Source organism: Hyperoodon ampullatus, assembly GCF_949752795.1.
Source record: "Hyperoodon ampullatus genome assembly, chromosome: 2".
Lineage (NCBI taxonomy): Eukaryota > Metazoa > Chordata > Mammalia > Artiodactyla > Ziphiidae > Hyperoodon > Hyperoodon ampullatus.
Genome location: NC_136915.1, coordinates 1,390,099 through 1,416,544, shown reverse-complemented (window position 1 = coordinate 1,416,544; position 26,446 = coordinate 1,390,099). Strand labels below are relative to the sequence as shown.

The 26,446-nt window shown below is 49.2% G+C and overlaps 1 protein-coding gene across 1 annotated transcript in view; it reads left to right on the top strand.

Moving 5' to 3' along the window:
* The window catches only part of MMEL1 (membrane metalloendopeptidase like 1), a gene marked incomplete at both ends in the record, with an annotated part of 42,117 nt that overhangs the window by 8,544 nt on the left and 7,127 nt on the right, over window positions 1-26,446 (top strand). Inside the window, 10 exon segments of the mRNA XM_079698693.1 lie at window positions 14,951-15,028; window positions 15,730-15,789; window positions 16,805-16,966; window positions 17,147-17,227; window positions 19,936-20,031; window positions 20,400-20,518; window positions 21,105-21,170; window positions 22,590-22,619; window positions 22,623-22,724; window positions 22,807-22,896. Of these exon segments, the coding sequence (XP_079554819.1) occupies window positions 14,951-15,028; window positions 15,730-15,789; window positions 16,805-16,966; window positions 17,147-17,227; window positions 19,936-20,031; window positions 20,400-20,518; window positions 21,105-21,170; window positions 22,590-22,619; window positions 22,623-22,724; window positions 22,807-22,896 (884 nt within the window).

The window sequence follows — 26,446 nt, the reverse complement described above, 5'->3', positions numbered from 1 at the left end:
AATCATGAAGGGGGGAAATATCCCTGTTTGGGGTCTGTTTGCTGTGTCTCCTGTTGATCCTATTTTAGCATTACAGGAAGATTTCATTTCTATTCAGCTTTTGTGTCAAAGGCCTTGCTGTTTGCCTGTTCTCTTGCTCAGAAGAACAGATTTTGAATGAGAATATGGGTGCTGGAAGTCCAACCTCCACCAGTCGCTAGTGACCAGCCATGGGTGCATCACCCCACATGCCTGTCAGTTTTCTCATCAGAAAAATGGAGGTGGTGACCCTCACAAATGAGGTGGTGTAAGTTAAAGGCAAAGTGCACAAACATGGTGATCTCGTCTCATTCAATTCTGGAAATGTTTTCTCAAGAGCCCACTCTTGAGAAAGTTTCCTCAGGAAACTCTTGAGCTGTAGCATCAGATGAACTTACCCCAGGAATTTCCCCCCACCAGAAGGTTACGGCAGACCGTGCTGGGAATGCAGTGGAGGAAACGGAAGGGGGACATGAGCATGGAGAAGGCATGAACTTACCTCCCCAGTGTTGGGTGTTTGTTCTGGTTTTGTCTGACTAGACTGGAAGCAGATCAATCAGATGCGCTGTTTGGGTTCCCACAATGCTTCATTCACCCCGTTTACCCTGCGCTCCCCTTTCTGGTCCTGCTCATTATTCCTTCCCACCAACCTGGACTCCCAACTGGTTACCTGCTCTTTCTATGGGAAGACTTTCTTTAGTTATGTGTTGTAGTGAGTGCTGTGTGATGGAGAAAAATTCTCTCAGCTTTTGCCTGAAATGTCTTTATTTCACTTTCACTTTTTAACTATATTTTTGCTGGATATAGAATTCTAAGTTGGTAGTTAGTTTGTTTTCTTCAAGCATCCATTCAAGAGTTTGTTTCATCGTCTTCTGACCACCATTGTTTGCGATGAGAAGCCAGCCGTCACTCTTCTTGTAGCTCCCATGAATTAATGTCTTTTTTCTCCTCTGACTGTTTTTATGAATATCTCGTTCTCTGTAGTTCTCAGCAGTTTGACTTGATGCTGCTATGTGTGTGGTTTTCTTTGTATTCATCCTGCTTGGGATATACTGCCCTTCTTGGGTCTATAGGCTTATGTCTTTCATCAATTTTGAAAAATTATTAGCCATTATCTCTTCAGAGATTGCTGACTCATACCATTCTCCTGTGGGGCTCTAGCTACATGGATGTTAAACTATTTAATATGGTTCCACAGATCTCAGATCCTCTGCTCATGTTGTTTCAAAGTAATTTTTCTAAATTTCTTTTTCTTTTTCTTTTTGGCCATGCCACACAGCATGTGGGATCTTAGTTCCCTGACCAGGGATTAAACTGGCGCCCCTTGCATTGGAAGAAGCATGGAGTCTTAACCACTGGACCACCAGGGAAGTCCAACTTTTCTAAATTTTAAAACAGCTTTAGGACTTCCCTCGTGGCACAATGGTTAAGAATCCGCCTTCCAGTGCAGGGGACATGGGTTCAAGCCCTGGTCTGGGAAGATCCCACATGCCACGGAGCAGCTAAGCCCGCACACCACAACTACTGAGCCTGCGCTCTAGAGCCCTCGCGCTACAACTACTTAAGCCCACAACAAGGGCAGCAGCCACTGCAATGAGAAGCCCATGCACCACAACGAAGAGTAGCCCCCGCTCACCACAACTAGAGAAAGCCTGCATGCAGCAACGAAGACCCAACGCAGCCAAAATTAAATAAATAAATAAAAACAGCTTTAGATTTACAGAATTATTGCAAAGAGAGTACACAATTCCCATATACTTCATACCACATCTTATATCACATAAGTGTGATACATCTGTCACAAGTAATGAACCAATGTTTATATATTACTATTAACCCAGTCCATGCTTTATTCATATTTCCTCAGTTTTCCCCTCATGTCCTTTTCTGTCCCAGAACCCCACATGATTTAGTTGGCAAATCTCCTTGGACTCTTGGCTGTGATGGTTTCTCAGCCTTCCCTTGATTTTTATGATCTTGACAGTTTTTAGGAGGACTGGCCAGGTATTTTGTAGGATGTCTCTCATTTGTCTGATGTTCAGACTGGGGTGATGTTTTGGGGAGGAAGCCTACAGACCAAGGGGACATAATTTCAGTGCCTTACCACGTTGATGTCAACCTTGATCACATGGCTTGAGGTAGTGTTTGTCAGCTTTTTGCACTGTATAGGTACCGTTGTCCCCTCTCTTTCCACACTGTCCTCTTTGGAAGGAAGGCAGCACATGCAGCCCACACTTAAGGGGTGGGGAGTTATACTACACATCCTTAAAGGTGGAGTATCTATGTAATCTATTTGGAATTCTTCTGTTTGGAAGACTTGTCTATTACACCACCACCACCATTTTTTATTTATTCAACAATTTAAAACAACAATTTGTCAGTATGGACTCATGGATATTTATTTTATACTTTGAGTTATAATCCAATACTACTTCATTTTGTTGCTCAAATAGTTCCAACTTTGGCCATTGGGAGCTCTGTCAGTTGGCTTCTGTGCCCCTTCAACATACCCTATCATTGTGTGTTTGGGGTTTGGCGGGGAGGGTAACACTTTCTTACTTTGTGGCACTATAAGATGTTCCAGGTTCACCTTGTATACTTCTTGCCCCAATTACAGAATCAATCATTTCTCCAAGGATCGCTGGTTCTTTTTTTTGGACAATGGTGTTAGAAACCAAGATCTGGGTGCCTATTTGCTCATTGCTCTTGCTCACTCTCAGCTGATGATCTATAAATATTTGTGTATGTATCCATCTGTGTCTATAAGCTAACTGTGAGTTTATACTGATGTCTCCACCTCTAATCCATGACCACATGGATCATTCTACCTCCTCCCTTGCTTATCTGTAACTACCCTTGTAGCAGTAACACGCCTGGCCTTCTACTAGCCATTTGCCTACTTATTCAATTCCAACATACATGTATGGTGGTTTCAGAATTGTTAACCTGTATTCCCCTGGGGAACAACTTTATCAACTAGAGCACAGCACTACATACAGCTCCTGTGCCTTCAGTTTTACAGGTTTTCTACTCATTTTCAAATTGATTTAGCTCAGCACCTTGTGGCTCTCCTCCTTTTTAGTGAGGTTACTGCACACACTGTGAAATATTTAGATTCTCATGCTGCATTTCACCCTGGGATTCCGTGACCTCCTACATGTTCTTGTAAAATTTGCATACATTAAGGTTGACTGTTTGTGTTATAAAGTTCTGTGGGTTTTGGCAAGTGCCTAATGTATTGTATTCACCATTGAGTATTAGAATAATTTCACTACCCTAACTATTCCTGTGCTTCACCTCTTCACACCCACCAGCACCACCCCTGCATCACATCCCCCACCAAACTCCTGGCAATCATTGTTTACTCTCTCTGAATTTTTGTTTTCCCAGAATGTCATATAATTGGGATCAGTGTACGTAGTTTTTCAACCTGGCTTCTTTCACTTAGCAATATACACTTAAGATTCATCCATGTCGGCCTCCCATGGGACCCGGCCTGAGGAGCAGTGGTGGAGCTTCGAGACTAGGGTGGTGCAAAAGATAGACAAAACAACTAGTGGAATAGGAAGCATCTTAAAATTAGATACAAGCGGCAGGCCTCAGGCTGGTGCAATGTCAAACCGGCCTCTGCCGCCACAGGCTCGCCCCGCCTCCGTACCCCTCCCTCCCCCCGGCCTGAGTGAGCCAGAGCCCCCGAATCAGCTGCTCCTTTAACCCCGTCCTGTCTGAGTGAAGAACAGGTGCCCTCAGGCGACCTACACGCAGAGGCAGGTCCAAATCCAAAGCTGAACACCAGGAGCTGTGCGAACAAAGAAGAGAAAGGGAACTTTCTCCCAGCAGCCTCAGGAGAAGCGAATTAAATCTCCACAGTCAACTTGATGTACCCTGCATCTGTGGAATACCTGAATAGACAATGAATCATCCCAAATTGAGGAGGTGGATTTTGGGAGCAACGATATATTTTTTTTTCACTTTTTCTCTTTTTTTGAGTGTGTATGTGTATGCTACTGTGTGTGATTTTGTCTGTATAGCTTTGATTTTACCATTTTTCCTAGGGTTCTGTCTGTACATTTTTTTAATTACTTAAAAAAATTTTTTTAATAATAATTATTTTTTTATTTTAATAACTTTATTTTATTTTATCTTCTTCTTTCTTTCTTTCTTTCTTTTCTCCCTTTTATTCTGAGTCGTGTGGAGGACAGGCTCTTGCTGCTCCAGCCAGGTGTCAGGGCTGTGCCACTGAGGTGGGAGAGCCAAGTTCAGGACACTGCTCCACAAGAGACCTCACACTCCATGTAATATCAAACGGTGAAAATCTCCCAGAGATCTCTATCTCAACACCAAGACCCAGCTCCACTCAAAGACCAGCAAGCTACAGTGCAGGACACCCTATGCCAAACAACTAGCAAGACAGGAACACAACCTCATCCATTAGCACAGAGGCTGCCTGAAATCATAATAAGGTCACAGACACCCCAAAACACACCACCAGACGTGGACTTACCCACAAGAAAGACAACATCCAGCCTCATCCACCAGAACACAGGCACTAGTCCCCTCCACTAGGAAGCCTACACAACCCACTGAACAAACCTTAGCAATGGGGACAGACACCAAAAACAACAGAAACTACGAACCTGCAGCCTACGAAAAGGAGACCCAAAACACAGTAAGTTAAGCAAAATGAGAAGACAGAGAAACACAAAGTGGATGAGGAGCAAGGCAAAAACCCACCAGACCAAACAAATGAAGAGGAAATAGGTAGTATACCTGAAAAAGAATTCAAAATAATGATAGTAAAGATGATCCAAAATCTTGGAAATAGAACAGAGAAAATACAAGAAACGTTTAGCAAGGACCTAGAAGAACTAAAGAGCAAACAAACAGAGATGAACAACACAATAAACTAAATTTAAAATTCTCTAGAAGAGATCAATAGCAGAATAACTGAGGCAGAAGAACGGATAAGTGACCTGGAAGATAAAATAGTGGAAATAACTACTTCAGAGCAGAATAAAGAAAAAAGAATGAAAAGAATTGAGGACAGCCTCAGAGACCTCTGGGACAACATTAAATGCACCAACATTGGAATTATAGGTGTCCCAGAAGAAGAAGAGAAAAAGAAAGGGACTGAGAAAATATTTGAAGAGATTATAGTTGAAAACTTCCCTAATATGGGAAAGGAAATAGTTAAAAAAGCCCAGGAAGCGCAGAGTGTCCCATACAGGATAAATCCAAGGAGAAACACGCCAAGACACATACTAATCAAACTATCAAAAATTAAATACAAAGAACAAAGATTAAAAGCAGCAAGGGAAAAACAACAAGTAACACATAAGGGAATCCCAATAAGGTTCACAGCTGATCTTTCAGCAGAAACTCTGCAAGCCAGAAGGGAATGGCAGGACATATTTAAAGTGATGAAAGAGAAAAACCTACAACCAAGATTATTCTACCCAGCAAGGATCCTATTCAGATTTGATGGAGAAATTAAAAGCTTTACAGACAAGCAAAAGCTAAGAGAATACAGCACCACCAAACCAGCTTTACAACAAATGTTAAAGGAACTTCTCCAGGCAGGAAACACAAGAGAAGGAAACAATCTACAATAATAAACCCAAAACAATTAAGAAAATGGTAATAGGAACATACATATTGATAATTACATTAAATGTAAATGGATTAAATGCTCCAACCAAAAGACATAGACTGGCTGAATGGATACAAAAACAAGACCTGTATATATGCTGTCTACAAGAAACCCACTTCAGACCTAGGGACACATACAGACTGAAAGTGAGGGGATGGAAAAAGATATTCTATGCAAATGGGAATCAAAAGCTGGAGTAGCAATTCTCATATCAGACAAAATAGACTTTAAAACAAAGACTATTACAAGAGACAAAGAAGGACACTACATAATGATCAAGAGATCAATCCAAGAAGAAGATATAACAATTGTAAATTTTTATGCACCCAACATAGGAGCACCTCTATACATAAGGCAAATACTAACAGCCATAAAAGGGGAAATCAACAGTAACACAATCATAGTAGGGGACTTTAACACCCCACTTTCACCAATGGACAGATCATCCAAAATGAAAATAAATAAGGAAACACAAGATTTAAATGATACATTAAACAAGATGGACTTAATTGACATTTATAGGACATTCCATCCCAAAACAACAGAATACACTTTCTTCTCAAGTGCTCATGGAACATTCTCGAGGAGAGATCATATCTTAGGTCACAAATCAAGCTTTGGTAAATTTAACAAAATTGAAATCATATCAAGTATCTTTTCGGACCACAACACTATGAGACTAGATATCAATTACAGGAAAAAATCTATAAAAAATACAAACACATGGAGGCTAAACAATACACTACTAAATAACCAAGAGATCACTGAAGAAATCAAAGGGAAAATCAAAAAATACCTAGAAACAAATGACAATGAACACACAATGACCCAAAACCTATGGGATAGAGCAAAAGCAGTTCTAAGAGGGAAGTTTATAGCTATACAAGCCTACCTTAAGAAACAGGAAACATCTCGAGTAAACAACCTGACCCTGCACCTAAAGCAATTAGAGAAAGAAGAACAAAAAACCCCCAAAGTTAGCAGAAGGAAAGAAATCATAAAGATCAGATCAGAAATAAATGAAAAAGAAATGAAGGAAACGATAGCAAAGATCAATAAAACTAAAAGCTGGTTCTTTGAGAAGATAAACAAAATTGACAAACCATTAGCCAGACTCATCAAGAAAAAAAGGGAGAAGACTCAGATCAATAGAATTAGAAATGAAAAAGGAGAAGTAACAACTGACACTGCAGAAATACAAAAGATCATGAGAGATTACTACAAGCAACTCTATGCCAATAAAATGGACAACCTGGAAGAAATGAACAAATTCTTACAAATGCACAACCTGCCAAGACTGAATCAGGAAGAAATAGAAAATATGAATAGACCAATCACAAGCACTGAAATTGAAACTGTGATTAAAAATCTTCCAACAAACAAAAGCCCAGGACCAGATGGCTTCACAGGCGAATTCTATCAAACATTTAGAGAAGAGCTAACACCCATCCTTCTCAAACTCTTCCAAACAATTTCAGAGGAAGGAACACTCCCAAACTCATTCTACGAGGCCACCATCACCTTGATACCAAAACCAGGCAAGGATGTCACAAAGAAAGAAAACTACAGGCCAATATCACTGATGAACACAGATGCAAAAATCCTCAACAAAATACTAGCAAACAGAATCCAACAGCACATTAAAAGGATCATACACCATGATCAAGTGGAGTTTATTCCAGGAATGCAAGGATTCTTCAATATACGCAAATCAATCAAGTAGGTGTAGAGGGAACTTTCCTCAACATAATAAAGGCCATATATGACAAACCCACAGCCAACATTGTCCTCAATGGTGAAAAACTGAAACCATTTCCACTAAGATCAGGAACAAGACAAGGTTGCCCACTCTCACCACTATTATTCAACATAGTTTTGGAAGTTTTAGCCACAGCAATCAGAGAAGAAAAAGAAATAAAAGGAATCCAAATCAGAAAAGAAGAAGTAAAGCTGTCACTGTTTGCAGATGACATGATACTATACATAGAGAATCCTTAAGATGCCACCAGAAAACTCCTAGAGCTAATCAATGAATTTGGTAAAGTAGCAGGATACAAAATTAATGCACAGAAATCTCTGGCATTCCTGTACACTAATGATGAAAAATCTGAAAGTGAAATTAAGAAAACACTCCCATTTACCATTGCAACAAAAAGAATAAAATATCTAGGAATAAACCTACCTAAGGAGACAAAATACCTGTATGCAGAAAATGATGACACTGATGAAAAAAATTAAAGATGATACAAGTAGATGGAGAGATATAACACGTTCTTGGATTGGAAGAATCAACATTGTGAAAATGACTCTACTACCCAAAGCAATCTACAGATTCAATGCAATCCCTATCAAACTACCACTGGCATTTTTCAGAGAACTAGAACAAAAAATTTCACAATTTGTATGGAAACACAAAAGACCCCGAATAGCCAAAGCAATCCTGAGAAAGACAAACGGTGCTGGAGGAATCAGGCTCCTGGACTTCAGAGTATACTACAAAGCTACAGTAATCAAGACAGTATGGTTCTGGCACAAAAACAGAAATATAGATCAATGGAACTAGATAGAAAGCCCAGAGATAAATCCATGCACATATGGTCACCTTATCTTTGATAAAGGAGGCAAGAATATGCAGTGGAGAAAAGATAGTCTCTTCAATAAGTGGTGCTGGGAAAACTGGACAGGGACATGTAAAAGAATGAAATTACAACACTCCCTAATACCATACACAAAAATAAACTCAAAATCGGTTAAAGACCTAAATGTAAGGCCAGACACCATCAAACTCTTAGAGGAAAACATAGGCAGAACACCTCTATGACATAAGTCACAGCAAGATCCTTTTTGACCCACCTCCTAGAGAAATGGAAATAAAAACAAAGATAAACAAATGGGACCTAATGAAACTTCAAAGCTTTTGCACAGCAAAGGAAACCATAAACAAGACGAAAAGACAACCCTCAGAATGGGAGAAAATATTTGCAGATGAAGCAACTGACAAAGGATTAATCTCCAAAACATACAAGCAACTCATGCAGCTCAATATCAAAAAACAAACAACCCAATCCAAAAATGGGCAGAAGACCTAAATAGACATTTCTCCAAAGAAGATATACAGATTGCCAACAAACACATGAAAGAATGCTCAACATCATTAATCATTAAAGAAATGCAAATCAAAACTACAATGAGATATCATCACACACCGGTCAGAATGGCCATCATCAAAAAATCTACAAACAATAAATGCTGGAGAGGATGTGGAGAAAAGGGAACCCTCTTGCTCTGTTGGTGGGAATGTAAATTGATACAGCCACTATGGAGAACAGTATGGAGGTTCCTTAAAAAACTAAAAATGGAACTACCATACGACCCAGCAATCCCACTACTGAGCATATACCCTGAGAAAACCATAATTCAAAAAGAGTCATGTACCAAAACGTTCACTGCAGCTCTATTTACAATAGCCAGGACATGGAAGCAACCTAAGTGTCCATCAACAGATGAATGGGTAAAGAAGATGTGGCATACATATACAATGACATATTACTCAGCCATAAAAAGGAATGAAACTGAGTTATTTGTAGTGAGGTGGATGGACCTAGAGTCTGTCATACAGAGTGAAGTAAGTCAGAAAGAGAAAAACAAATACCGTATGCTAACACATATATATGGATTCTTAAAAAGAAAGAAAGAAAGAAAGAAAGAAAATGGTCAGAAGAACCTACGGGCAAGATGGGAATAAATATGCAGACCTACCAGAGAATGGACTTGAGGATACGGGGAGGGTGAAGGGTAAGCTGGGACAAAGTGAGAGAGTGGCATGGACATATATACACTACCAAACGTAAAATAGATAGTGGGAAGCAGCCGCATAGCACAGGGAGATCAGCTCGGTGCTTTGTGACCACCTAGAGGGGTGGGATAGGGAGGGTGGGGTGGAGGGAGATGCAAGAGGGAAGAGGTATGGGGACATATGTATAGGTATTACTGATTCACTTTGTTATAAAGCAGAAACTGACACACCATTGTAAAGCAATTATACTCTAATAAAGATGTTTAAAAAAAATTAGCTGCAAGAGCATAAGGGAATTGAGATTAAAATAAAAGGTACATTTTGGATCAGTAGGAAAACTTATTCAATAAAAGTGGGGGGGGGGGGCTTCCCTGGTGGCGCAGTGGTTGAGAGTCCGCCTGCCGATGCAGGGGACACGGGTTCGTGCCCCGGTCCAGGAGGATCCCACATGCCGTGGAGCGGCTGGTCCCGTGAGCCATGGCCGCTGAGCCTGCACGTCCAGAGCCTGTGCTCCGCAACGGGAGAGGCCACAACAGTGAGAGGCCCGCATACCGCAAAAAAAAAAAAAAAAAAAAAAAAAAAAATTTAAATAAATTAAAAAACTAAATAAATAAAATAAAAGTGGGGGCTTCCCTGGTGGCGCTGTGGTTGAGAGTCTGCCTGCCGATGCAGGGGACACGGGTTCGTGCCCCAGTCTGGGAAGATCCTACATGCCGCGGAGCGGCTGGGCCTGTGAGCCATGGCCGCTGAGCCTGCGCATCCGGAGCCTGTGCTCCGCAACGGGAGAGGCCAAGACAGTGAGAGGCCCGTGTACCACAAGGAAGGAAAAAAAAAGTGGTAAAATATGGCTATCATTAATGAATTCTAGATATAGTAACTAGTTAAAAGTAAAAAAATAATAAAACTGTAAAAGTATCAGAAACCTGGGAGACTTGAAGTAAATTATTCATGAGGAATACCTTTCTAAGATAAAAGAAAAAAGGATACATTTAATTATATAAGAATTAAAATTTTCCTCATGGCAAAATGCACTACAAAGGTCAGAAAACAAGCAAAAGAAATTGGGAAATATATTTAGAAATAGATATGCTTTCTTTACAACTTTTGAGAGAAGCACATGTTTCTTTTTCCTTTAACCTGTTATGTGGGTATTAATCTGTAATGTAAGTGCATGGTTCCTTTCCTTTAACCTGTAATGTGAGATTTAATCTGTATTGTAAGTGCATGGTTCCTTTCCTTTCATGTGTAATGTGAGTGTCAACATGGGGCACTGTTTCCAAGCACAGACTTTGGATGTTCCTGTACTGGTCCCATCACTGACCATCCACAAAAACTTGCAAATGTTACTTTACTTTCCTGGGGGTTAGAGTCTTACTTAAGAAATGGAAACAAAATAAACCTTCCCCCAGGGATAATAGAAGGTTTAAAGGAGTAAATATGGAAATGACTTAGGACAGTGCCTAGTACAAGAGAGATCAATATAAGTACTTATCCATTTTTTAAAGAGACAGATGAAAGAAATAAAATGTGGTGATTTCAATCTATTGATATATATTCTTGACATTAAACTACCTTTTCATTCAAAAAAAAAAAGATTCATCCATGTCTTTTTGTGGCTTGAAAGCTTTTTTCTTTTTATTGCTGAATAATAATTCCATTCAATAAATGTAATACAGTTTATTCACAATCCTATTGAAGGACATCATGGTTGCTTCTAGTTTTTTGTTTTTTGGTTTTTGGTTTTTTTGAAGTTATAAATAAGTCTGCTATAAACATTCACATTCAGGTTTTTGTGTAGACATAAGCTTTCAAGTCAGTTGGCTAGACACCTAGGAATGGAGTTGCTGGATCATATCGTAAGACAGTGTTTGGTTTTTAAGAGACTGACAAACTGTCTTCCAAGACAACAATGGTTCCAACTGTACCGTTTTTCATTCCCACCAGCAATGAGTGAGTTCCCAGGGCTCTGCCAGTTGACATCATCAGTTTTTTATTTTGTCCGTTCAAATAGGCATGTCATGGTATCTCACTGCTGTTTTAATTTACAGTTTCCTAATGAAAAATTATGTTAAGCATCTTTTCATATGTTTACTTTTCAAATGTGTATTTTCTTTGGTGAGGTGTCTTCATATCTTTTGCCCATTTTTTAATTGGGATTATGTTATCTTATTTTTGAGTTTTAAGAGTTCCTTGTATTTTTTGGAGACCAGTGTTTCATCAGATATGTATTTGCAAATATTTTCTCTCAGTTTGTGGCTCTTTTTTCATTTTCTTAACAAGACTTTCACAGAGCAGAAATTTTCACTTTAATGAAGTCTCACTTGTCGATTTTTTCTTTCATGGATCATGCTATTTGTGTCGTATTTTAAAAGTCATCACCAAACCCAAAGTCATGTAGGTTTTCTCCTGTCTTCTTCAAGAAGTTTTACAGTTGTGCATATTATATTTATGTCTGTGGTTTATTTTGAGTTAATTTTTGTGTAAGGCCTAAGGCCTGTGTCTAATTTTTTTTGGTTTCTTTTTGTATTTGAATGTCCAATTTTCCTTTTGGAAAATTTATTGAATGGCTATGCTTTCTCCATCGAATTTCCTTTGCTCCTCTGTCAAAGGTCAGTTGACTGTATTTGTGTGGATCCATTTCTGGGCTCTCTATTCTGTTGCATTGATCTCTGTGTCTCTTCTTTTGCCAATACTATGCCATCTTGATTACTTGTAGCCTTATCGTAAGTCTTGAAATCAAGTCATGTGTCTCTCCAACTTCATTCTTCTTCATTGTTGTTTTCTGTTCTAGCTACTTGAGCCTTTCCATACAAACTTCAGAATCAGTTGGTCAATAAATACAAAATAACTTGCTGGTATTTTGATTGGAATTATTTTGAATCTGTAGATCAAGTTAAGAGAATCAACATCTTAATAATACTGTCTTCCAGTCCGTGAACACGGAATATCTTTCCATTTCTTTACATATTTGATTTTTTTCATCAGTGTTTTATAGTTTTCCACATATAGGTCCTGTACATATTTTGTTAGATTTATACCTAACTTTTTCATTTTTTAGGTGCTATTGTAAACAGTATTGCTTTGATCATTTCAAATTCCAGTTGTTCATTGCTAATATATAAGAAAGCGATTTGTATATTAATTTTGTATCCTGCCACCTACTATATTCTTTTATTAGTTCCAGGAGTTTTTTCTTGTTGTTGTTGTTTTGTTTTGTTTTGTTTTTTTGTTTTGTTTTGTTTTGCTTGATTTTGGGGGATTTTGTACATAGATGACCGTGTCATCTGCAAATAGAGTCTTATTACTTCCTTTCCTGTCTGTGTTACCTATAGTTCCTTTTCTTGTCATATTGAACCAGCAGGACCTCTCATGTGATGTTGGATAGGAGAGATGAGAGAGGACAGTGCTGCCTGTCCCCAGTCTTAGGGGAAATCACCCAGTCTCTCACTGTTAACTACCATGTCAGCTCTGGGTGTTTTTTAGATGTTTTTCTCCATTCAGTTTTTTCATCTTTTTCCTTTGTGCTTCAGGTTGGATCATTGATACTGACCTATATATGCTGACACTAATACTTTCTTTTGCAGTATTCAGTGTGTTTTTAAACCTAAAAAATGAATTCCTCACTCTTTCTATTGCATTTCCATTTAGTTCTTTTTTAGAGTTCCCATTTATCTGATAAAATTCACCATCTATCTACATATTTTTCCGTCTTTTGTACAAGACCCCTTATCTTAATTATCATGGTGATTTTAAAGACTTTGTCTGCTAACTCTGACATCTGGTCACCAATGAATCCACTTTGAACTCTTTTGGGGTTTTTTTTCTTGGTTATGGGTCACATTTGCCTGTTTCCTCATGAAGGAGGATTTCTCCCAGCTTTCCTGCCCTGGCCCTGCCTTCACCTGCATCACCGCCATGCATTATGGGAGGCCCCAGAGAAGGAACCAGAGCCTTGTGTGACAGGGGCTCCTTGGAACCCGGATCCCTCCCTCCAGCCCACGGGCAGGAGCAAAGGGCTTGTTAAAAATCCCCCACTCCATACCCCTCCTGGAGGAGGCCTGCCTCTCCTCCTGCCCCGGTTGCAGGTGAAATAGCCACAGGTCCCTCTGGTCCTGGGAGGGCTCGGCTCTTTCCGGAATTCGGTTCACTCAGGTTTCTGGCTGTCTTCAGCTCTCATGTCTCTTCTCCAGTTTTCTGTCCTTGTTAGGTGGTAGCCACAGTCTCCTTAGACTTTCTGCGTCCTAATCAGAAGCAAAGACCCCTTCTCCCTCACTATCTCTTTGACCAGAGCTCAGATGCCTAGACCACTCTTCCACAAGGGCATGGCCCTTGTCCAGAGGCCCTGGGTTGCTGAGACCGGCAGATGCCCGTGGGGCAGACAGACGTAGCACCCACTGAGCACTGCATTTCTGTTTCTGATCCATGGGACCGTTCACGGTTTACCTCAATCTATGCATCACTTTTCTCTTTTTCCACTGGACTGGGGGCCCCTTAAGGGCAGGGCCCATGTGGGACTCAGATCTGAATCTTCAGAGCCCAGCACCAGGGCTGGTTGATAATATTAGCCAATGTTGGATTCATGGATGAACAAATGGATGGGTGGAAAGAGCAGCCACTAACAGGTGGAGGAGAAACACCTCTCCCCACCCCCCCCACCCCCCAGATCACACATCTCATAAACACTCCCTCCAATGGCCAGGCCCCCAGGGGATACCCAGCACATTCAGGGCCTCCTACACCCTCTGCGGTCTCAGGGGCCGGGCTGAACCGGGTCCCAGGCTTGCCCACAGCCCTGACCTGGACGAGGCCCTGTTCCCTCCTGCCCAGCTCTCCGTGGGTCTCCCTGGTGGGGGAGGTGGCCAGGCCTGGTGGGCTCTCTCCCTGGACCTGACCCTCTCCCTTCCCTCCACTCACACCCCCTTCCTGCACCCCCTCCAGGCTGATGCTGACCAGGCAGTGCCCACCCCCCTACATAGTGGACAAATGAGGGAGGGCAGCTTTGCACTTTCACCTGCCTGCACAGGTGGAGGGGCTGGAGCTGAGGCCAGTGGGTCAGAAAGAGACCCCCCCAGAGGACATCCTTTCCCCTTTAAAGGACCTATCGTCCCTGTCTTGGTAGACCCCAGGAGCTGCCCACCCTGGCCTGGGTGAGGCCCATGACCCCGCTGTAGAGGAGGACGTCAGAGGGCACTTCTTAGGGGAAGAGGTCCTGCCTCAGGACCCCTCTGGGCCTGGCAGCTGCGGCCCCAGGGCCGGTGGGCCTCCCCCTCTGCTCAGATTTGAGTTCTGCTGGAGCCCGTGTGTCTTGGTTGCCTGGTGACCAGCCCTCACTACAGCGGGAAGGGGCCGCAGCCCTACACAAGCAATCCCCAGAGCCCCCAGGACCCCCCTCCGCAGGAGAATGCCTGTGCTGCCCCAGGTCGGCCCCAAGGCCCCCGGGAAGCGGTGGCGGCAGAAGGAGCGCTGAGTGCTGTGTTTCTCCCCAGGGAAGCAGCTGCCACTCTTCACTAGCCGGCTTTGCTTCTCAAAGGAAGAGAAGACCGTTGTAAAGCGAACACCCCGAGGTAGTCCCATCTTCCCTCCCAGCACAACCCGAGCAGGGGGGTGCTAGGAAATGGCACCCCACATGGCCAGGCTGGGTTCCACTGCAGGCCTGGGGTGTGCGGCAGGACAGGGAGCCCTGCCCAGGGCACCAGGGTCCTGTGGGAAGAAAGGGCAGTGGCAGGGATGCAGCTGTGAGCACCTGCTGGATGCAGAATGCTTCCTGGGCGCCTGGGAACCGGCAGTTTCAGGGAGCGGCTCCTGAGGTTCGGCAGCTGCACACTGATACAACCAGCAGGTGAGGGGGTGGGGGGCTGGGAGAGAGTAAGGGCGTGCAGGGACGGGGCAGCACAGGCAGGCTGTCTGGAGGAGGTGACACCTGATGGGTGAGCGCTGGCTGGGCCGACAGGCAGGAGGGCAGAATGGCCAGCTTCAGCCCTCAGCTGTGGGGATCAGAGGGTGTAAAAGGGCTCCCGGGTCACTACAGGGGTCAAGCCAGAATGAGCTTACCCTCACTTAAGGCCCCAGGCCTGGGCCACCCAAGAAGGAAGCAGGCTGCCCTGCAGATGCCCTCGGGGCCCAGGCTGGACCGCCATGGAGGCGGGGGTGACCGAGGTTTAACCCTGCCTATCCCTCCCGACCCCACCTGTGCCCCGCCCACCCCCGGTAGCCCCACCAGCACCGATCATCCTAGCCAAGTGCTCACACTGCTCCTTGCCCGCAGACATCCAAAAGCCCAAGGACACCGGTGAAAACTGCACCACCCCTGGCTGCATGATGGCAGGTAAGCCCCCCTTCCCTCTGAGCCTTCCACAGCCCTACTGAGGGGCTCGGGGCCCCCCCTGATGCTGGCACAGGCCAGGCACTGCTCGAGGCCACGGGGAGCCACCACACTCCTGAGGCGCGGCATTGGGCTGGTGGGCAGACCCTGGATGTGCCTGGGGGCAGGGACTCTACTGCGGGTGTCTCACCTCCCCTGCCCCCCAGGAAGCTGCTCCCCTGCCTGCAGAGGCTCCCGTGACCACAGTGAAGCTGGTACAGGGACCCCAGGTGCTCTTTTTTGCACTTACAGAAAGAAGGTCACACAAACACACACACTCTCTCAAGTTTTCTCCCAGGAATTTGTCTTAAAATTGGGCGCCATGTGCCATTATTGGCAGATAAAACACAGTGAAAATGGCATGAAGAAACACTAGTGTAAAAACTCAGAAATGTGATTTTTCTGCCCACGTTGGGGTAGTGGATGGACTCCTGTGGTGCTGCCCCCTGCGAGGTCCCAGCCAAGTGGAACAGAAGGCGAGGGAGGGTCCTGGGTTGGGGTCCAGCCTGGCCACCTCTGCTGAAAGCATCCTGCCGGGAACCTGGGGGCCCCACTGTCCCTGCCACATGGGGTTCTGGGAGCAAACCCATCTGCTCCAACAGAAGACAAACCCCTGTGGTGGGCGAGAGCCGCCCTCCCCCATGGATGCACTGACTGGTAAGGGGGCTCCAGGGGCAGGGCCAGTGCTGAGCACTGGCTGTGAGCCGGGCGGGCTCGGCCAACACCTGGCCATCTGTGGGACCACAGGCATCCCGGATTCGCAGATGCGAGAGTGGAGGATCGGAGAGGTCACGGGGTCCAAGCTCACGTGGCTGATGAGTGGGGTCCTTAGAACTGGAGGCCCTGCTGCCGACCTCCCTGAGGTCCCGGGGTGACTAACGCTTCTGAGGGCACAGGGCCGTGATTGAATACCCGACAGCCCATCGGGCCGTCCACACCGGATCTCCCCTCTTCCTCTGCACCCCCTGGGGACGAGCAGCCGCCAGGATCCTCCAGAACATGGACCCATCCAAGGAGCCCTGTGACGACTTCTACGAGTACGTGTGCGGGGGCTGGCTGCGGCGCCACGTGATCCCCAAGACCAACTCACGATACAGCGTCTTCGACATCCTCCAGGATGAGCTGGAGATCATTCTCAAAGGTGCGCACGGCCTCCACCGAAGGAGTGGGGACAACCCGTCGAGCCAGTGGGCACAGGGGACAGGGAGGGAGTCCCCTGGGATAAAGGCCTCCACCGAGTGCGGCAGGGACACGGGCACCTTTAACCTGACCTCCCCAGCAGCCTCCTCAGGCCTCTGTCCAGCTTCTCCTCTGCCCACAGGGGTGCTGGAAAATTCTACCACCAAGGATCGGCCAGCTGTACAGAAGGCCAAGGTGCTGTACCACTCCTACATGAACGAGAGTGAGTGGCTGATGGAGCTGCCCCTCCAGGACCCGGTTCCAGGACCCCACGGCCCTGCGACAGAGCCCAGCGGAGCAGGCGCCCCTCCAGACCTGTGCCGGTGGGAGCTGTGCACTCCTCCTGGCTGGGCACCAGGCCCAGGTGCCCTACGGGGTCCAGGCTGACTGCCAGCTGCCCGGGACCGGCTCACACCCTGACCCCAGCCAGCCACACTGTGCCCAGGCAGGAGGAGTCTGCCTGGGAGGCCCAGGGAAAATGCACGCGCACACGCGTGTGTGTGTGTGTGCACGCGCGCCTGTATGTGGTTTGAAGGAAACATTATTCAGGGCACTTGGTAAAGATGGTAAAAGGCAGACTCTTCAGGGCCATGTCAGTAGGTTCAGGCATCACTGCAGCGGGGTCTAGAAAGAGGGGAAGGAGACTGGGCTCCACTCCAAACACAGCGAGGGCAGGCAGGTGAGGGTTTAGATCCCAGGGGCAGGAGGGCTCCGTGAAGGGAAGATCGCTAACAGGAGACGTGGGGGGGTGGGGCGTGTCTGGCAAAACTAACCTAACCGGATTCTTGCTGAAGGCAGGCCAGGCAGTCAGACATCACCTGGGGGACAGTGAGGGGCGAGGACTCCGGTCAGCTACCGAGAGGGATCAGATATTCAGGGGGCAGGGGGAGTTCTGGTTAAAATGACCACGCAGAGTTCTTGCTAAAACTGGATTTTACCAGGAGGTGCGGTGATGGGCCTAGTAGAAGGTGCAGCAGCCGGAATGAAGGCAGAATCGAGAGATAATCTTGCCGTGTGTGTGTGTGTGTGTCTGTGTGTGTCTGTGTGTGTGTAGATGCAAATGCATGTCTATTGTGTGTGTGTATGCACGTGTGTGTAGGAATATGTGTATGTGTTTGTGTGTATGTGTGTATATGTGTGTACACGTATATGTGTATTATGTCTATGTGTGTGTATTTGGGTATATATATATGTCTGTATGCCTGTATGTGTGTGTATATGTGTGTGTGTCCATGTGTATATGTATGTCTATGTGTATGCATTTTTGTATGTATGTGTACATATATGTGTATATGGGTATTATGTCTATGTATATGTCTGTGTGTCTATATGTGCATGTGTATGTGCATGTGTGTATGCATATGTGTACGTGGGTACGTATATATGTGTATATGCATATGTATGTCTGTGTGTGTAGGCATGTGTGTTTGTGTGTATACGTGTGTGTAGGTATGTGTGTATGTCTATGTGTGTATATGTGTGTCTGTGTGTATTTATGTGTTTTGTGTGTATATGTGTGTACATATATATGTGTATATGGGCATTATACCTATGGTGTGTATGTGTGTATATAGGTATATATGTCTATGTGTGTGTAACCTTGTGTGTATGTGTGTATGTCTGAGTGTGTGTGTGTATGTGTGTGTTGTGCGGCAGGGGTAGGGGGCAGTTTCCCGGTGCTTTGGTTCCTGTTAAGAGGATTCACACACTTGGGGCCCCTCCGGCCCGTCTTCCCTTAGGTGCCTGCCTGGGGGCCTGCAAACCCAGCCTGTGGTTCCGGCTGCTCTGGGGGACCACTTCCCCTCCTCGGCACCAGGGTTTGAGGCTGGCTGTTTCCCCAGGGGTCTCCTGCAGGGCGGGGTTTGTTTCTGGCGTACCTAGTCGCGAGACTTGTAGGGCCCCCAGCATTATCAGGGTGTCTCCATGGGGTCCTGGGCTGGCACACTCCTCTCCTCCCCATGGAAACAGGAGGTCATGTGGTCCAGTCTGGCCAGCACCTGCCAGGTGAAGGAGATGCACTGTGTTCCCACCTGTATAGAGTTTCTGGCCTGAGAGACCAAATGTACGAAAGGACAACAGCCAGACGGTGTATAAAAATACAACCCTGACCCCGGGTCTGCAGCCAGGCGGCCAGGCCATCACCTACGGGAACCAGCCCAGGAAGCCAAACAGTAACTCCTGCAATGATCTGCCCGAGACGGCCGACCTGACCCGTCACTGGCAGCTCCCTAGGTTTTGTCCCTGCTCCCAACTCAGGACCCAAGAAAGCAAGCCCAGTGTGCCCCCACCAGCCATGTGGGACACCCTGCTTCTCGCTCCCCCGGGCCCCGGCCCCCATCAGGGCACCCTTGGAGCCGCCCCCCTCCCCCTGGACCGCTCCCCTCCCAGCCCGCCCCTCCAGGTCAAGCGACCAACTGGCGAGGCCCTCCCCGCCCTGAAGCCTCCACCTTGTCAGCAGCAGGCCAGCTCTATTCCCACCTTTGCGGGTTCTTGTGCCAAGTTCTCCCAAGCTTCCTGGGCGCCCCCATGCTGGGAAGCTGTGCTCCGTGCTCCGTCAGCAGTTCAGTCCACCCGATGCTGGAGCTGGAGGGCACGTGGGCTTCCCAGCCGCCGGCTTGGACCCCCACCCCTGCCTGTTCCCGGCCTTCCAGAGTACCGCCTGGGCTTCTCTGAGTTTCGGGGCCTCCCCTTCCACACCCTTGCCCTGGTGGCGCCTGTGCTTTCATCAACCCCAGCCCCTTTCCCGCCTGCGTCCCGTCTCTGCTCTTTCCAGGCCCCTGCATGTCCTGTGCTGCAGAGTCTGCACCGGGAGGGTCAGGCTCCGCGCTGGGCATCAGCATCCCCGTGGGTCCATGTGCCGGCGGGTGTCACGCCCACCCCACCGCCTCCCCGCCAGGGCATCGGGTGAGTGACCGCTCCCTCCCCTCTCAGGTGAGATAGAAAAGCGAGACTCGCAGCCCCTGCTGGGCATCCTGGAGGTGGTAGGAGGCTGGCCAGTGGCCATGGACAAGTGGAGCAAGAGCGTAGGTAAGGCAGGGCCTGGTGGCAGCCTCGCATGGGCGGGTGGCCCTGGGCCTGGGGCTCCTTGGAACAGAGACCTTCCAGGCCCGAGCCGGAGAGTTTGCAGCAGCTGCTGGCGGGCTCCCAGCAGCTGGGCCCCTCCACTCCGCAGAGGGGCATCCCTTCCAGAGCCCTAGGGAAGGACCCGGGCTCCGGTTCTCAGCGTGGGCCCTGCGCCCTGTTCTCGGGGGGTGGGGGGCGCACAGCGCTGCTCTCAGGGCCCTGTTGATCCCCGTGGACTCTGTGGGGATAGTTCCGGGATCCCCTGTTGGACGAGGGGCTGGGCTAGGACCCCAGGTCCTGGCAGGTCTCCAGCATGGGGTGCTGGCCCCCAGGCCCCCCGTGGGAGCTGGAGCAGCAGCTGGCCGTGATGAACGCGCAGTTCAACCGGCGGGTCCTCATCGACCTCTTCGTCTGGAACGGCAACCAGAACTCCAGCCAGCACATCATCTACGTACATGCCGCGCTGGGGGGCCAGGTAGGCTGGGTTCCCTGGGCCTGGCTGGGGGCTCCTGCAGGGCAGCGGGGAGACAGCTGTTACCACAGGAGGCGGGTGGCCCGCATATGCTCCCAGGGCCCTGCTATCATCCACACCTGCAGTTCAGGGGACCTGTGCCGATGGTCTGGGTTTCTGCTGGGCCTTCCGGCACCCGTGTCCTGACCAGAGGGGCAGCCCAGGTGCCGAGCTGGTCCTCGGGATGGTCCGTCCAGGCCTTTGGCACCAGCACAGAAAGCCCGACCTCAAAGAGCCACCACTGGCCACAGATAGGCCACAGAGGACCCCGCGTGGAATACACGGGAGGGGGTAGGGGAGGGGGGCTGTCCAAGGCCCTGTGGGTGGCCCGCACCCCCTGGCCACCCCTCAGCCCACCTGCAGTCCAGCCCCAGAGCAGGGGTCGGGGCCCAGTACCTGCACACGCTCCAGATGGAGCGCCCGTTCCCGCCAGGCACAGCATGGTGGAGGGGAGAGGGCTGGGCCCACCTCGGCAAGGCTAGGGGTGCCCCGGCTCCATGCCCAGGTTCCCATGCTCTGTCTCCAGATAGACCAGCCAACCTTGGGCATGCCGTCCCGAGAGCACTACTTCAATGAGGGCAGCGACCAGAAGGTGAGTCAGGGGCAGCCCGACGCTGGACCTGCCCCCCCTGGCGTTTTCCCGCCGGCCCCTTCCACTCTGGGCGCCCTCCACCCATCACTCCAGGGCCCACCTGTGGCCAGCTCCCTGTGTGTCCCCTCGACACTAACCCCACAGCTAGCCTTTGTGGGCACTTGCGTGGCTCAAGCCCGGTGCTGAGGGCTGGACACGCAGGCGTGGGCCCCTGCCTTTGTCACCATCGTAGGGGTGTCCCTGAACCCCCAGAGGCAGGCTCGGGAATCCGCCCAGCCCTGCAGCCCCGAGGGGCACACCCTGCCATCCCCATCTCGCCAGGGCAGGACTGCGGTCCACACCGCCGGCTCACTGCACATGGCCTGTAGAGATCTGAATGCAGGCCACCCGGGCCCTGAGGCTGCTCCCTGAGCCACCCTTCTCCTGCACCCAGGAGAAGAGAGATGGGGAACCAAACAGCAGCAAGGCACGTGGGACAGGGACAGGGGGTGTGGAAGGGGGAGTCGGGGGGGAAGGCCGGGGAGCAGACTGAAAGACAGGAGGTGACATATCCCATGGCCTGGAAGCAGTGTGGTCGGCCTCGTGGAGGAGGTGGGCTGTGAGCTAGGCCGGGAGGGTCCAGCCAAGAGAAAAGACAAGTGTGGCCAAAAGAAGGAGCCGTGAAGTGGGCAGTGGGGCTGGGAGAACAGCCCAAGGAACCCAACTCAGAGCAGCAGGAACTGGGGCCCCTGGAAGGGCTCACGACTTGCAGCCATGGATCAGACCCGGCAGCTGCTGGCCAAGACCGGCCTGGCAGCATCAGCCCAGCCTGATGCCAAGTAACTGGGAAGACGTGGCCTCTGTGGTCCCTGCCTGCAAACGAGGAAACCACCCCCCCAGACAGGCCCCAAGAAGGCGGGTCCAGGAGGGGCACACAGCCTCAGGACCCAGCTCCTGACGCCCGGCCTAGGCGAGCCTGGCTAGGGCAGCCCGCCTGAACCCTGGCGCCCGATGGCTCTGGGCCTTTACTAGCACCTACTGTGTGCCCCGCACTTTATAGGCAGCCATGCAGTCCGCTTGAATAGGTCTCTGGTCCTGTGCGAGCTGCTCAGGCACGGGGTCGCACAGAGAAGGGATGCAGCAGGGAGCCCGGCGCTGAGCGTCTGGCTGTGGGTCAGAGAGCAAACCATCCAGCAGGTCTGGGGAGCAGGGGCCGTCCACCCACGGGGCTCACGGCCTCCCACCCGCCGGCTTGCCAGCAGCATGAGTCCCAGCACCGAGGGCCCCTGGTCTGGGAGGCGTGGGCCGTCTGGAACCCCCAAGCCGATGGGCATCCCAAGCGCTGCTTTGTGGCATATGCCTACCCCACCCCCACAGAGAGCTCCATGGGGGCCAAGGTGGCCGAGGTCGCCAGACTGTGTCCTGCACCCTTTGGCTCAGGTACGGGAAGCCTACCTGCAGTTCATAGTGTAGGTGGCCACGATGCTTCGGGTGGACATGAACCTCCCCCAGAACAGCGACCTGGTGCGGGAGGACATGGCCCAGGTGCTGGAGCTGGAGACGCAGCTGGCCAACATGAGGCCGCGGACCGGGGGCGGATGGGGTTGGGGGGATCAGGCCAGCTGCCCCGCCCCTGTGACCACCTGCCCCGGTGCAGGCCACGGCCCCCCGGGAGGAGCGGCACGACGTCACCGCCCTGTACCGCAGGATAAACCTGGAGCAGCTCCAGAACAAGTTCGGTCTGAAGGTGAGCCCCAGCCGTACCCGCCCCGCCTCTCTCCCCTAAGCCTCAAATATGCCCGCCCCAAGCAGGGCCCACGGGACCGGTCACCCAAACAGGCACACATCCACACGAGGACGGCAGATGTCAGCTGGCTGCCTGGGGATGTGGGGCCACCCGCCTGTGAGGTGCCTGCTGCGACGTCCCAGGTCTTCTGAGTGGGAGAGCAGCCTGCGAGGGGCTGCTGACTCACCTGCCTGAGTCAGGCAGGCCCCCCACCTAGGGCTTCCTATCCCCAGGCCGGCTCGGGGCCCCAGCGCAGCTCTGCCCCTGACAGAGGGCCCCACGGCCGGACCCTCGGACCCTCCCCTCCCACTGGCCAGGCCTTAGGCTCAGAGGCCTGGGCTGGGGAGGGGCAGCCCAGCCCGGGAAGGGGGAGCTCCGCCCTGCGCCCCCCAAGGGCCTGCACTCACTCAGCCTGTCCTGAGCAGTCAGAGGGGCCTCCTCCTGTGGAAGGAGGGTCCGGACGTGGCTCTAGCCACCGCCAGCTGACTGCAGCGACCGAGGCCCAGGTCAGAGGGAGAAGGGTGCAGCTAGGGACGGAGCCCGCCGTCAGAGGCAGGGCCTGAATCTCCTTCCTGTGACCAGAACACTTAAGTGTCTGGAGCCACAGAACAAGACAGGAGAACTCGGAGGACCCTGCCCGGGGGTCCTGCACCTGGTGCTCCAGAAGGCCCCGTCGTCCCCGTGCTTCCTTCCAAGCTCCCAGTGCTGGCCTGCTGTGACACCACCCCGCACCGCCCGCCAGCTCGCTCCCTCCCAGGCGGGCACTTTGAGGGGCCAGCCGTGCTCTGGCACCGACTCCGTCCATGAACGAAGCAGGCAGCCCCCGCCCAGGGCTTGGGTGGGGGAAAAAGAGATGTGGCCTGCAGAGTGTGTCAGAGGGCAGGCAAGGGGGGCACAGAGGACCAGCGAGTGCCAAGGTCCTGAGGCCGGGGCTGCAGGGTGGCTGGGGCGAGCCGAGGCCGGGGAGGGAGGGTGGACCGTGTCGGGCCTCCGGGGCCATTTTGAAGGCACCGGCTTTGATGGGACAGGACTTGACTCACAGCGAAGAGAACCTGGCTGCTGAGGACACAGGGGAGGGACTGAGGGCCAGAAGCAGGGAGACGGTCAGGAGGCTGCAGCACAGCCCAGGCGGGACCAGGTGGCGGCCTGGGACAGCGGCAGCGGAAGTGCTGAGAGGCGTGGCTCGTGGATTCACTTGGAAGGGAGAACCAGCAGGACTTGCAAATGGACCAAACATGGGAAGTGAGAGGAAGGGGAGGCACAGATGGCCAGAAGATGCCGTGGAGACGCCCCGGAGCAGGGGTGGCCACGTGCAGGAACCCAGGGCTGGGGGTGTCTGGACTATAATGCGTTTATAGAGTTTAGAATTGCCACATGTGAGCACATCCACACAGCCCCCTCCCTGCCCTCCTCCCCAAAGCAGCCACCACCCGGCTTCCACCACACGCGTGCAGCGGGCTGCTTTCTTCTAGGTTCTGTAGGTGAGACTACTTCTCACTGTCATTACACCTCATGTCGCTGGGGCAGCAGCGGCCTCTCAGCCATCCGCATCACTGTACGATCGATCCTAAGAACACACAACAGTTTGTGCTCCTGTTCTACTCTTGCTGGGCCTCTGGCTCAGTTCCAGTTCTGGACTTTTCTGAGCGATGTCGCTACGCTCATTCTCGTGCATGTCTTTTGGCACACACACGCGAGCGTTTCTGCCAGGTGTCCACCTAGGGATGAAGTGGCCAGGTCTTAGGACGCAGCTCATTCGAAAGTCATCATACAGATTTACACTCCCCAACAGGAGGGTGTGAAACACCCCCTCCAATGCTTGGTGGTGCTCATTCCTTCCGTCTTAGACCATCTATGGGTGTGTTGCAGATGAATGTGTTGCGGAATTTCATCTGGGTTGGATTTGACTTTCCCTGAGCACTACTTCACACTGACTGGCCAACGATGGCCCCCTTTTGTGAAGTGTCTGCTCAGGTCTCTTGCCCCTCTGTACTACTGGGATATCTGCCTTCTTCTCACTGACTTTTAGTTCTTTGAATACATTGGATGTGACCCCTTGGTCAGTTTCTGTGTAGTAAATGTCCTTTCCAGTGGGCAGCCTGCTGTTTTACTTTCATACTGGTTCTTTTTTTTAAAGGAGGGCTTAAAATAGTCCAATTTATCAGAGACCGATGGATCCTGTCTCTATGGCTGGTGTTCATTGTGTTCTGCTTAAGAAATCTTTGCCTGCCAAGGTTGTTTACGTCGACAGTCTGCCTTGAGTTGATTTTTTAGGTACAGTGAGAAGAAGGAATTGTTTCCTGTGCTCCTTGTGGCTGTCCAGATGATCTAGCGCCATTTATTTTTTTTTTTTTTTTTTTTTTTTTTTTTTTTTTTTTTCCGGTACGCGGGCCTCTCACGGTTGTGGCCTCTCCCGTTGCGGAGCACAGGCTCCGGACGCGCAGGCTCAGCGGCCATGGCTCACGGGCTCAGCCGCTCCGCGGCATGTGGGATCTTCCCGGACCGGGGCACGAAGCCGTGTCCCCTGCATCGGCAGGCGGACTCTCAACCACTGCGCCACCAGGGAAGCCTAGCGCCATTTATTGAAAAGACTCCCCCATTAGACATTGCGCTGTATGCCAACTTGATTAAAGACCGAGTGTCTTTTTGTGCACTTGTGCCTGTGTGCATGTCTGGGTCTGTGCGTTTGTACCTGTGTGTGTATTTCTGAACTCTCTTCTGTTCCATTGGTCTGTCTATTCACGTGCCGGAACCTAGTGCCTCCATTGCTATAGCTTTGTGGTAAGTTTTGATGTCTACCAACTCTGTTCTTCAAATCGTTTATTCTTGATCTTTTGCATTTTCTTACAAGACTCAGAGTCAGCTAGTCAATTACACACACACACACACACACACACACACACAAAATGCTGCTGAGATTTTGACAGGGATTGCTTGAAATCTAAGCATCAATTTGGGGAAGATCCACATCTTTCCAAGGATGAGTCTTCTGATCCATGAAACTTCCAGATAATTACTTCCATATATTTATGTTTTCTTTCATTTCTCTCAATAAGTTTTATAGTTTTCTACTTCAAGGCCTTACATATCTTTCATTACATTTGTTCCTAGGTGCTTGGTTTTTTAATATTATTGTAAATGGTGTCATTTTGCAATTTCTCTTATTGTTTGTTGCTAGTATACAGCAATACTTTGTATACAGCAATTTTACTCAAAGCATGTAGTAGTTCTAATAGTTTATCCTTTAATATTTTATAGACACAGAATCATGTCCTTTGTAAAAAATAAGTTTTATTTCTTCCCTTTTCAATCCTTATTGATTTTATTTTTTTCTTGTCTTATTGAACTGGCTAGGACTTTCAGCATAATGCTGAAGTCATGACAGTAGATATCTTGTTTCCCCCCTGATCTCAGAAGAAAAGCTTGCAACATTTTGCAAGCTTTCATTTAATTTTGTTTGCTGTAGAGTGGGGTTTTGTTTGTTGCCGCTGCTGCTGTTGTACAGATCCTT